This window comes from Microtus pennsylvanicus, chromosome 3 (assembly GCF_037038515.1).
Source record: "Microtus pennsylvanicus isolate mMicPen1 chromosome 3, mMicPen1.hap1, whole genome shotgun sequence".
Lineage (NCBI taxonomy): Eukaryota > Metazoa > Chordata > Mammalia > Rodentia > Cricetidae > Microtus > Microtus pennsylvanicus.
The window spans coordinates 129,816,303-129,830,191 of NC_134581.1; the positions used below are offsets into that span (position 1 = coordinate 129,816,303).

General features: G+C 41.8%; 1 protein-coding gene across 1 annotated transcript in view; it reads left to right on the forward strand.

Moving 5' to 3' along the window:
* Svep1 (sushi, von Willebrand factor type A, EGF and pentraxin domain containing 1) overlaps positions 1–13,889 on the forward strand; it is a 156,204-nt gene that overhangs the window by 64,082 nt on the left and 78,233 nt on the right. Inside the window, exons 6-9 of the mRNA XM_075967148.1 lie at positions 950–1,129; positions 3,698–3,892; positions 5,856–5,974; positions 11,936–12,065. Of these exons, the coding sequence (XP_075823263.1) occupies positions 950–1,129; positions 3,698–3,892; positions 5,856–5,974; positions 11,936–12,065 (624 nt within the window). The remainder of the gene's footprint in view (positions 1–949; positions 1,130–3,697; positions 3,893–5,855; positions 5,975–11,935; positions 12,066–13,889) is intronic.

The window sequence follows — 13,889 nt, forward strand, 5'->3', positions numbered from 1 at the left end:
ACCATCACCAGAGACTAGGATTCCTTCATGTTTCCACACCATCCTCTAATGCATGGTACTTTTCCTGTAGTGCTGGTAAATACGTGACAGCTGGCTGGTGTAGTCTCTCCCATGCCTTTATTTGGGAAGAAAAGAAGAGGACAAAGAGAAGACAAAAAAAAAACACTCCATTGGTTGGAAAGTCTCACCCAAATTCAGCTGTATCTCCTTGGCTCTCATTAATGGCAGTGAAGTTGGGCAACTATGATGGGCACATTATGATGCTGTGTCATGCTGGGAAGAGTGGCTACTGAGTGGGTGTGGTTTTCAATGAAAATGGCCCTCATAGGCTCCGAGGGACTGGCACTATTAAGAGGTGTGCTCTTGTTGGAGAAGGTATGGCCTTGTTGGAGAAAGTATGTCACTAGAGGAGGGCCTTGAGGTTTCAAATGGTCAAGCCAGGCCCAGTGTCACTCTCTTCCTGCTGCCTGCCAATCCAGATGCAGAACGCTCAGCTACAACACCATGCCCGCCTGCATGCTACCGTGCTTCCTGCCATGATGATAATGTTCTAAACCTCTGACCCTGTAAGCCAGCCCCAATGCTTTTCTTTATAAGAGTTGCCATGGTTGTGGTATCTCTTCACAGCCATAAAATCCAAATTGAGTCAGTGTGTAATTCACAGGCTCTGGCACAGATACAATCTTTGTTGTTACATAGCTGTCTTCATCTAATCAGAGATAGACTCCTCACACAGTTAAATTCCCCACCCATGGGCTACAAACTACATTTGTAATGGTGCAAATAAAATGTAGGTTTGTAAGGACTTCATTTAAAAAAAAGAGGTTATTTTATCTCCTCATCCTTAAGAACAGGTAATAGTCATGTTATTATACAAAGCCATTATTAAAGTAACAGTTTCTGCTTTTCTCTGTATTTAGTAAAATGTAATTGTTGACATTTTCTATAGTGAGGACATGCTCCCATCTCCGCCAGCCCAAACATGGCCACATCAGCTGCTCCACTGTGGAAATGTCCTACAACACCCTGTGTTTGGTCACCTGTAATGAAGGATACAGGTTAGAAGGAAGTGCTAAGCTTACCTGTCAAGGAAACGCCCAGTGGGATGGTGCAGAACCGCGGTGTGTGGGTAAGTGGCCAGAAGGTGTGAGGTCTGAGCAGTTCATTTGTTCAGGATTCTGCAAGGAACTGGAACAGACCACATTCTCCTGAAACATATGAACATGTGCATATGCATATCTGTGGAGCTATAGATGCATTGTCAAATACATTGTTAAATCACTCCAATCCTTCTAGCAGGAATCCTGAAGGATCATCCCATCTTTTGAAAAGCTCAGCAGTCACTTTTCTGTGTGTCCTGCATGTCTAGTCCATACAGCATACCATCAAACAGTCCAGGCAACAGCAGTTTCTTGCCCAAATAACTAGCCTTGTCACACTGAAGGCAAATTCCATAACAAGTTTCTTCAATGCCCATCAATCTCTCTGAAGTAATTGGTGCTACCAGAAGCAGACATGTCTCACTGCAGAGAAAAGCCTATGTTCTTAAAACATTTTAAATGCCATATTCTGTAGATCTTTGACGTGTTGAAGATTAACTGAAATATATCTCTGCATATCTAGGAAACCTAACTAACACAACTACAAGTTTGATATTATAAATTACTATCTATTAATTTGTAATTTTAAATTATACATTACATTTTTAAGTGAGCTGCACAAACACAATACCTCAAACAAGAGTAGAAATGTACATATTAGAAAATTGTCCTTAAATTTGTATCAATAAATCAAAGTCCATACCAATGTAAAGTATTCATTTCTATATCATATACCCCTTTAAATATTTATAAACAATCATTTTGGGAATTTGGGTATAATTTTCTCCAAACTGCTTTCTGAGGTTTGTTGGGCAAAGTATTCTTAGGGTTCACAGATACCTTTCAGGGGGTCTTGTTCCATCAAACCACATTAGCCAGGAAGAAAGCCACAGGTTCTCATCTTCTATGGAAACAAAAGCAGAACCTCTTTTCCAAGTAACATATCCTTAGACTCAAATTTTGAAGTCAAAATACCTTTATGTTGGTTTAACTTAGCAGCCTTCAGAATCAAATGTCTCTCTGCAGTCAAAACATTTAAAGAAAACACAATATATACATAATCAAGACTCTCTTGTGTATATTCCATCTTTATGCGGCTTATTTTTTTTATTCCTTTAATCAGTGACTGTCTATACTCTTTTATATTACTTTTACTGTCTCTTTAAAGACTTTGTTTTCCAAAACTATTTATTATTTTTTTCTCTCTGCCAAGCCTATGTACATTTTTAAACACACTGTGTCTTGTTCAGAAGTCTTTTATTGTCTATATCTGTCTTTATTGCATATCTGTAATCATTTTCTGACCAGGAGTGCCTTTTTTTTTAATGCTAAGCAGGCATGACTAGGACCAAGTCTACAGTCCTGCCTGTTTGTTCCGCCCAGTCCAACATGGCGGAGATACATTCACCACCTCTGTGAGCCATGTTCACGGCCCTAGCTCCAGGGACACAGTGGTTTTATATCACCATTAAGCAACTAGTAGCACTTTGCTCACAAACCCCAGTTAAATGCAGGACCTCCCAAAAGAGCCAGAGTTCGTTCTGCCAGCACAAACCAGGAAGCTGTTTTTAAGAAAGCCTCACAGTTTTTGCTGCTTATGCTGAGTCAGGAAGCCTTCTCTTAAAGAAGCAGCACCTCTGCTCACTGCCAGCAAATAGAGCCTATCTAAAAAAAAAAAAAAAGGTGACTACCAAGAAGCTGTGCTTCACTCTGTTCTTTTGTGCCTAGAATTCCTTCCCAAGCTCTCTTAGTTTTTATGTGGATGGATTTGCCCCACACTGGTGTCATTTTGTAAGCAGCAAGTCCTCATTTTTTTCCTGGCCACCCAGACCTGAATAATCACACAGAAACTATATTAATTACAAAACTCTCTGGTCTATTAGCTCAGGCTCCTTATTAACTAATTCTTCCATCTTAAATTAACCCATTTCTATTCATCTGTGTATCACCACAAGGCTGTGGCCTACTAGTAAGATTCTGGAGCATCTGTCTCCTTTAGCAGCTGCATGGTGTCTCTTTGATTCAGTCTACTCTATTTATCTCTGTTCAGATTTCCTGCCTGGCTTTACTCTGCTAAGCCATTGGCCAAAACAACTTTATTCTTCAACCCATAAGAGCAATACATATACAGAGACTTTCAAAGTTTTGATATGATGGCGAAATAACAAAAGATGGTCTGGGGATATAGCTCAGTTAGTAGAATGCTTGCCTACCCTGTAGGAAACCTGGGGTTTGCTCCCACATAAAACCAGGAGCTGCAGTTCATGCTTTCAATCCCAATGCTAAGGAGATAGAAACAGGAAGGTGAGAAGGTCAAGGCCATTCTTAACTGCCTGGCAAATTTGAGGCCAGCCCAGACTACGTGAGGCCCTGTCTCATAAAGACAACAAAACACAAACAAATTAAAGAAGAAATAACCAAAGAGATAGTTCCACAGTTTTTTTTTAATACATTGTACACACAGTGTCACACGCAATCACTTCTGTGTGGGGCATGTCAATCTAAGGTAGCACAGTTACACTTGGGGGTGAGGGAAAACGACTGTTGTTTCTATTTTGTGGGCATGCCAATGATGCGCTGTCGTTTCTCTGCAACAGAACGCCACTGCACCACCTTCCAGAAGCCCAAGGGCATCCTCATATCTCCACCTAGCTGCGGCAAGCAGCCGGCCAAGCCTGGGTTGATCTGCCAGCTGAGCTGCCGCCCGGGATACGTTTTGTCTGGGGCCAGAGAGGTGAGCTGTGCCACATCTGGGAAGTGGAGTGCCAAGGTTCAGACAGCTGTGTGCAAAGGTAGGTGCCTGCATGGGGCCTGAGAAAAACCAGGTTCCTACATAATGGCATATGGGTGTCAGATAGGGCTGCCCTTCTGTGAATTTCACCACAAGTCCATGGTAAAATGGCAGGTAAAAAACAGGTAAGAACTAGAATAGCTTCTGGTTCCAAAGAGTGAATTTATGCAAATCCAGCTGGGAGAGAATGACGGCAGAAACAGGAAAATGAAGATGATGCTAGGGCCAGAATCAGCTGAGAGTTCCCTTTGGGAGATGGTGATGTATGAAGAACCTCTGATGCCTGCTGGACAGTGCTGGCTCAAAGGAATGGGCCACAAGCACTTTGAAGCCTGCATCTTGCTACATTATTGTTTACCCCACAGCAAGAGCAACCCAGGGTGAAAAAAAAAGTGTTAAAAACAAGAAAGAGTCCTGAGAAGTAAAAATTAGTGTAGATATTGAGTCCTCCAAAATAAAAATGTGTGTGTGTCTCTGTGTGTGTGTGTGTGTGTGTGTGTGTGTGTGTGTGTGTGTGTGTGTCCTGCTCCAGAAGATAAGGGGAAAGTATAAAAATAACTACTAGAGTGGATATTATTGAAATATCACTAATTTGAAGTATCAAACTGAAAATCCCTTGGGAATAAACAAGTACTAAATAAGAAACTTGAATACCTCAACTGATCAACCCAAAGAGATTGAAGTTTAGAATTGTGAATGAGATCGAGGAGCACAATGCTTACATCATGAAGAGAACCAGAAACTGGACGGGAAAGGGATGAGTTTCCTTTCTGTCCTTCCTACTATGGAAAAGCCTCCCTGAAAGATCTGGGTCTTTAGCCCGCAAAGCCCCTGAGCATTGGGGCTGACAAACTTCCTCTGAGGATAAAGCCTAAGTTGCAGAGTCTGTGAGGCAGAAAGAGAAACTGTACCAGAGAGCTGAGTCTGATTCACATTACAGAGAGAAAAGCAACCGTGCCTCAGGAGATGAGGGGAAAGTAAATAAAAAGCAAATTTCAAATCCAATCAAACTATTACTTAACTAGAAATGAAAACTGCAATGTCGTTCTTTTTTCAGATTATCGGTATGCAGCTGTGCATCTTCATAGGGGAAACAGAAATTGAATAAAATTCCAGAGAGGCAGTGAAATGAGACACGGTATAGGCAATTCAGATCTATCTGTCTGGGAAATTGAGCAGACCTCATTCACCATCGTGTAGAAATAAAAGATGTATTCTAACCCATAACAAGAAGTTGACTTCAATGCTAGCAGGCTTAATTCAGCTCTTGCAGTGTGTAAGCATTGTCAAAAGTATCATTAGCTTTAATTTGTTGTTTGATAATATCTTCTGGGGCTGCTAATTAATTCTGATCGATGGCCCCATTTTTGAGTGTACTTTTTGCCCCTGTCAGCTTTCTTTTTCTTCCACTTATTTCTCTGTTTCATTCAAAAGACAAAACATTGACCAAGTTCCTACTGTATGCCAGGCACTGAACAAAACAGCATGGAGAGAAATACTCTTTTCCTTCAAGTAAACAGGCGAGGAACTTCTGTTTCGCCGTGGCTTGCTGAGTTTTCTGTTTGGGAAAACAGAGGCTATGAGGGCTCAGAGAGTGAGCGTGCCAGGTGGTTGGGAAGAGCCAGGGGCAGCTTTCGCACTTAGGATGAAAGGACCTGCAGCTGCTCTTGGCCAGGGTGCAGGGGAGGCAGACTACAGAGTTCCACGGGCTCACAGCAATCCCATGTGAAGCATGAGTTCCCAACAGTGGACTGCGAATGGAGGCGGGCCCAGTTCAGGGGGCTCCTAAGCCACCTAAGATAAACTATGTAAAGTAGTTGTGCCGTCCTAATAATTGGTAATCAGCATATTAAAAATTATAAAGTATTAATAAAACCTGTTTGACCACCTTTTAAAAATAATTTAGAAGTACATGTCAGGGTGTGGTGTTTAATTGATTTGTGTTTTTTTGGGGGGGGGATCAGATGTGGAAGCTCCACAGATCAGCTGTCCAAAAGACATCGAGGCTAAGACTGGGGAACAGCAAGACTCTGCCAACATCACCTGGCAAATCCCAACAGCTAAAGACAACTCTGGAGAAAAGGTAAGGTTGGCTTAAACATCCGCATCCCTTCTGAATGGACTCTAAGCGCGGAAAATTAGTGTACCCTAGTGACGTACAGTACTGTCTCTCTAGTTCACGCTAAATTCTAGTGCCTCATCTGAGAGAACCGCCAGCGTTGTTTTTAAATAAAAATCGGACAGAAATTTTTCATTCCCTGAGTTTGACATATTGTTCTTTCCATTAAGACCCATCATTGATGATTCTTTGCTCCATGGGTAGTTCTAAAAAATCTAAGAAAAGAAAACTGTCGAATCCACCTGGATTCCTAGTCATGGACATATCTTTTCAAGAATGGATGGCATATTGACCAAGCTGAAGGGTGGGCTGCCAGCGTTTCTTACTGAGTGCTCCTAAATCCAACCTTCCTTGGTATTTTAACCTTATATGTACTCTCACTGGCTACCAGTGACCAACCATCAGCTGCTAGGGAAGAGCTTCATTTAGGAATCAGGAATGCCGTTTCCTGTTACAGCTGGGCTGTGTCCAGAAGTAGGCAGATAATGTTAAACAGTATTTTGCTTTCACAGCTGCATGTAAATATATGTAAACCTTCCAGGCAGGATATATTGGGGGCAGGAAGCAAGACAATAATAATTGTCCTGATAATATAATTGAATATATTTACATTCAAAGCAGCTTTTAAAATTCCGACCTCTGGGACTAAACGTAAGGAGATGTCCTTGGGTACTATGTGACTACTTTCTAATAAACGTACAGTTATGCACCATCCTCACCAATACCAAGCAGAAAGGGGTGCATTTTAGGATCTGATGAGACACCGCAGGTAAATGTAGCACCTGTGTGTCTACAGATGGAGAAACTATGCATCGGTTAGTCTCTGAGAAAAGTCAGCCCATGGATTCGGTTTGCCAGTATTTTATTGAGAATTTTTGCATCGATATTCATGAGTGAGATCGGCCTGTAATTTTCTTTCTTGGTTGGGTCTTTGTGTGGTTTTGGTATCAGGGTAACTGTAGCTTCATAAAAGGAATTTGGCAATGACTCTTCTGTTTCTATATTGTGAAATACATTAAGGAGTATAGGTATTAGCTCTTCTTGGAAGTTCTGGTAGAATTCTGCATTGAAACCATCTGGTCCTGGGCTTTTTTTGGAAGGTAGATTTTTGATAACGGTTTCTAGCTCTTCACGACTAACAGGTCTATTTAGATCGTTCACCTGGTCTTGGTTTAGCAAGTTTGAGGAGAGAGAGGAAGAGAGCGCCCATCAGAGAAATACAACAGGAGTATTGGACAGTGTTCAGTTCGATCTGAGATCAGTGATCATTCACTCTAGTGAGATTAATTACACGGCCATGTTAATATCTTCAGAACCAGTAGGATATTTTAGAACAGACGTAAGGGAGCAGGTGAGGGGGCTTTTCTGCAGCAATATAGAATAGCAAAGAGAGACAGAGGCAAGGCAATTCCAGAACTTACAGTAACAGTGCACAACAAGACACAAACTCAAAGCGGGTAAAAGAAGGAAGGACTAAGTGAGGCTTTTGTGAGGACCCTTTTCTAGACTGCTGCCTTGATCATTCCTCGGGACAGTTTTTAAAAAAGGGGGGGTTATTGGTGGGGAAATAGGGTGCTAAATTACAGATACACTGCAGTCAAAACTATAACTGTGTGACTCAGCTTGAACAAACCCAACTGGGACAGATACCAATAGAAAATAACTATCTTTCCCTGTCACACACAGGCTTGGTGGCTTGGTTACTTTGGGATAGAAAAATAACTTCTTTCTGTAGTTAAAAATCCACTCTCAAGGATTAAAAAGAAGAATCTCGCTGTCTAAATAAAAATTTGAATCTCATATGCACTTCAAAGCTTTATCCTGCTGTTGCCCAGAGTTGACCCAGGGGATTGGAAAGTTGGCTCTGTGGTTGCTCTTTTATTTATTCTATGTCACCACTTCCCTAGAGCCAGAGTTGGTATAATTGACAGGATCATGGTCATGCAAAAAATGTCATTGTCCTCCAGACCCGGTGAATGATTCATTATATGGCAAAGGGATTCTACAGGCATTAGTAGACAATAGATTTCTTATTGTCTAAATGAGCCATGCTTGATTACCACATCCCTTAAGAAAGGAGCACCAGTCCCAGCTCTAGCTAGAAAGAGATGTTCTGGGGGAGGAGGAGCTAGAAGATGCGGAGTGAGAAGGGCTGTGTTTGCATCGCTGGCTTTAGAAGCTGGAGGGAGGGTCCATTCTGGAAGTCCATTCTGGAAGCCTCTGTGCTAGAAAAGCAGAGAACCAGATTCAGCTCTACTGATAACCTTGATTTCAACCTTTTATGAGCTATGAGCATCTTGATTCTTAAGACCATGACAATAAGTGTGTACTGTTTGAAGCCACTGAGTTTGAAGGTCTGTGTCATGACAATAGGCAACAGTTGAGCGAGGAGCGATTTTGAGACAGGTTCACTTTCCCCTTTAATTAATGCTGTTATCATCTCAATATCACTGAGATACTCAGAGAAGTGAGGATGCAGTTACTGCCTTTCATCCCTCCAGTACACAGAATCTGCTGGAGACCTTGCAGGGTGCCCTCCCTCTGCCTCATACAGTTCCTGGACATACACTGTGCTCTAGCAGAATGTTGTCTGCCCGCTCCTTCAATTCCTGTGTTATGGTTAGCAAGTTCTTAATGCCGGAAGGATCTAAGGCTAACTCATGATTAGCATCTGTATTAGCATCTGTATCTGTTGCTGATAAAACACCAGGACCAAAAGCAACTTAGCGGGGAGGGGGAAAGCTTATGTGGGGCTTATGATTCCAGAGGGATAAGAATCCATTATGGTTAGGAGGCATGGCAGCACTCTACAGGCGTTGTCGAAGCTGATTGGTCACATCCTCAAACACATCAACAAAGCAGAGCGTGACTCGGAAGTAGGGTGAGGCTATGAACTCTCAGAGTCCACCCCCAGCGATGTACTTCCTCCAGAAAGTCTACACCGTCTTCCCAAACTTGGGATCAAGTGTTCAAATACCTGAGCTTCTGGAAACATTTCTCCTTGTGACCACCGCAGTGTCCTTTCTCCCTCGCCACCCACATTGCTCGGCCAAACCTCCTGCCTGCATCATTCACCCAAGGAAGAGCAGGCACCTGTCTACATTCACATCTGTCCCTAAACTCCAAGAGATGGAGGCCAATCTCACTGCAGTAGAGAGACTACGTGGGTTTCCACGGCCCAGCAAGCTTCCATCTATCGGTGGAGGGCAGAAGCCCACACAGCTCAGTCTGCACTATGGGTGTTCTGCAGGATTGTCTGAAGCAGCCACTCCATTTGAGGCAGACACTCTCCCTGTGGATAAAACAGAAGTTTCCAGAACTCTACCACAGTGAGCCCCTGTTTCCACAGAACCTCTCAGCTCCAATGTGTTGATGGGAGTGCGGGCCATGGACAGCTTGAGTATCAGCTCCTGCCAGCTTGTCTGTCCAAAGGGGCTCTTGTAGAACATGGCACTATTTGGTCTCTATAATCCTCTGTTCTGGGACTTTAGTTACAATCACGTACAGAAAAAAATATACAGTCTTTTAAATAACCTCAAAATATGTAGAAACCCATAATTATTTAGTTCTCAATAGGGAAGAAGTGTAAAATTACTGGTTGAATCTCTCCCAAGCAAAATAATCAAATTTATTAGTTGATCTTCTTAGCCATTTTAGGGTTTTGTTAGTTATAATGTGCAATTCTTATTCCAATTCATTATTGGTTAATTATTAGTTATTCACATTATGTATATTCCCTTCCCAAAATTATAACTTTCCATGTTTGTTTCATAGCCACAGTTATGAGCCCTTTTAAGAGAAAGTCCACAGTGGTGAGGTTGTGGGGTTTGCAGCCAGTCCTTTAATAGCAGGGGACCAGGATGTTCCTTATTTGTGATGGCTTAAGATTCATCTTTTGTTTGGTGTGTTTAAAATTCTTTCCTTCAGAAAAAGGAGAGAAAGAGGGAGAGAGAGCAGTAGTAAGTTTATAGAACTTCCACATGTCCAAGAGCTCTCTTATTCCAGGCTAACAATTAATGATAAAGAGAATTTGGTAGGAGGTGATATGTCCCCACTGGGTCTGTGCACAGAATTGTCTAAGAGTTTCTTAGGTACTGGTCACCCTTTATTGATTTTTCCTCACACATCAAGAGTCCTTTCTGTACTCTCTGCAGCCATATCTTCGGTTTCTTCAGCTCAGTTTTCTTCTGTATTTTTAGAGTATTTCCCTCCTCTTCTCATTCTATTTGCATTTCCAAGGATGTCCTGATGTTTCCTGGGAAGATGTGAATATTAACATTTATTCATCCCCAAATAGGGCACCGAGGAGAGACCAAAGGAGCAATGCTACCTGTCTAGCTTGGTAAATGAGTTTACTGTTTTATTGGCCCACAGGCAGCTGTGTAACCAGAAAGCCTGCCCCAGCCTGACTGACCGCTCGCAAAATCTGCCTTCCTAGAGGTCACTGCCCAGTCTGCACTTGTCACCATTGCAGTATTTTCTCCCCAGCAATTGTTGTTTTGCTTTGTGACCTACTGGGTTTCATCAGCTCCCCTGACCCACCTGTGGGTCTGGGTGTTGGGTGATCCTCTGGAGCATGGCCATCTTGCCAGTGACTACAGCACTGAAGACAATGATTTCGTGACCACTGGCAGTCCTCAGCTGACATTCACTCCCATGGGAGGGGCCATTGTGATAAGCCCCTCCCATATCTACGACTGAATGCTGAATATTTGAGTCTGTGGAGCACGCCTTTAATCCCAGCACTCGGGAGGCAGAGGCAGGCGGATCTCTGTGAGTTCGAGGCCATCCTGGTCTACAAGAGCTAGTTCCAGGACAGGCACCAAAAACTACAGAGAAACCCTGTCTCGAAAAAATCAAAATAAATAAATAAAATAAAAAGGTACCATCGAATTCATACAAATGCTTACCAAATCACATCATAAAGGGCTCTCTGAGCTTATTTGAAATAGATTTTACAAAATCTAATGGAAAACAAGCATATTAAATACCCTAAAATAAAAACATGACTAAAGTAAGGGTCCCATCCTTCTCACTTAGCACAGCTGAAGTTATTTAACACAGACCTGAGAACCCTGACACCAACACCACATCCCAGACAATGAGAATGCAAGCTGTTACCACACTTTAGGAAAGAAATTTTAATACAATGTTGATCATCTGAGGTCAGGCAGGTCTACGCCTGAAGAGATATTATAAGGAAATAGCAAAAAAAATATGTTTAAATTGGTGTATAAAAGCTGGCCTGGATCTGAAAAAGCATGGGATAAAACCGGACTCTCTGAACATAGCGGACAATGAGGACTACTGAGAAGTCAAGAACAATGGCAATGGGTTTTTGATCCTACTGCATGTACTGGCTTTGTGGGAGCCTAGGCAGTTTGGATGCTCACCTTACTAGACCTGGATGGAGGTGGGTGGTCCTTGGATTTCCCACAGGGCAGGGAACCCTGATTGCTCTTTGGGCTGACGAGGGAGGGGGACTTGATTGGGGGAGGGGGAGGGAAATGGGAGGTGGTGGCGGGGAAGAGACAGAAATCTTTAATAAATAAATAAATTTTTAAAAAAACTGTTTCCAAGAGTAAAATTTGGAACCCAAATTAGAAGTTCTTCAACGTATCTTTCTGGAAGGAATTATATTTCGTACAGAACATGAGGGGGTATTTAAAAGCCATCTTAAATCCGGAGATCACTCGAGAGTATAGAAATGGTCTACTCTATTATGCTTGAAACATATAGAGCAGTATGTATGCCACCTGTATGAACTGTGGAAAGAGTAGTTAGAAATTACACCCCAAGGAAGTGCCTCCTCCCCCCTTTTCTCTTTATGAAATACTGTATCGTCCCATTCCTTTGCTGATAGCATATAAATCAAAAGAGGATAATTGCACTGCTGACCTTGTCAAATATTTATGTCTCCGTCAGGTGCCAGTCCATGTCCACCCAGCCTTTACCCCACCCTACCTCTTCCCAATTGGAGAAGTGGCCATCACCTATACCGCAACCGACTCATCTGGTAACCAAGCCAGCTGCACGTTCCACGTCAGGGTTATTGGTAAGTCTCCAAATCATGCGGGTGGTTTACAAAAACAATGCGCTTGTAGTCATCAGTGTCCTCTGCCCAGTCTTTCCTCCTGGAATTAAAACCATCAGGTCCCTTTCTCACTGAAGCCCTACGTATCCTGTAACTGTCACTGTGTCTATTTCTTGCCAGGTGAGCACTTTGGAAAGTTCTGGATGGCTGCTACCTCTCTCTTCTTTCTTACCATTTATCCCCAGTCATTCAAGCCTAAACTCTGTTCCCTTTATGCCTTAGGATTGTATTATTGCCAGAGTCGCCAGCAATCTCTCCTGCCATTCCTGTGATCCCCTTCTAGACCTATGTTTGAATGTTGAACATCTGAGATTCTTAATCATTTTTTAAAATACATACAAATGTTTATGAAATCACTTCATAAAGGGTTCTCTAAGCTTATTTGAATTTTTAAAAAATCTAATGGGAAACAAACATATTTCACTATAGAAGTACTTTTACTCGGGTGTCATTTAACTTTTCAACCTAACAACAAATATCAAACTTGAAAAATACTTTAAACTTGTCAAAGGTTATGATGTTTATTATATAACATGCTGTCATATTTTTCTGAAAGAAATTATACTTTGTACAGAACACGATGGCGGCATTTAAAAGTCATCCTGAGATCCAAAGATCAAGTGTGCTCAGACTGTGCGATTTTCAGTTCTTATTTTATAGGATCTTTCCTCAGAGTTTATTGTTAGTCATTGCTTTCTTGCCAGCATTTTCTTCTCCCGTGGCTTCTCTGTAGTCAGTCTTTGCTGGGTATTCCCTCCCCTCCCCCCCACACACACTTGTCTTAACTATTCTTCTTTTTCTCTTCTCTAACCCTTTGGTCCTTCTGTACCTACAATTCCATTTTTAAATGTTCATCTAAAAACAGATACGCTTAGATGATCTCGGAATGTTGATTTGTAATTTCTTTGTGGGTGAATGATGACTGCTTTCCAGACTCCACGGTTAACCATGAGTTGACTTGACTCTGTTCTCAAAGAGCTCTGACCTGCCAGGAGCATTTCTCCCTTCTTTGCTTTATTAAGCTCTTTGCTTTGAGTGCCTGCTAGGGGCCAGGTGCTGTGCTGTCCAGAGGTGACTTGTGTATGAACAAAAGGGACTCAATTGCTGGTTTATGACTGGCAATCTAAAACCCCTAAGCCAACATTACTATACTCATGAAATGGGAAGTGAGCAAAAAAGACAGAAATTGAGCATCTACTTGTAAAATATAGGTTAAAACAGAATTACATATATTCCGGGGGTACAACTCATTTGATTTCAGAATGTGCTTTTATGCACAGACCCAAATGTCTTGGCCTTAGTGCTATAACTACAAGTTATTAACTTAATAACCTCAGGTGAATTCCTTAAGTTTGTCTGGCCTATGTCTCACATAAAAAAATAGTGATTTGTACTCTCTCCTTCAGACTTCAAAGGTGTATAATTAAGAACACTTTGAACATGTAAAATCTATAACCAGATTGTAATTCCTTCCTGTGAAATTTCTTTACTGTCATATATATTTTATATGTGTGTGTATGTGTATATATATGTGTGTGTGTGTGTGTGTGTGTGTGTGTATAAATATATATAATAATTTCACTCCATTCAATCAGTACTTTAAAACGTGGCTTCCCATCCTACCTCAACGTCATCTATTCCAGGCACACTTCTGTGGTTGTGATAAAACACCCTGATCAAAAGCCATTTAATGAAGGATAGGACTTGTTTGGAGTATAATTCCAGGTTACGAGTTAATCACTGGGAGGGAAGTTGAGGCAAGAACCAAAGCAGCTGGTCACATCA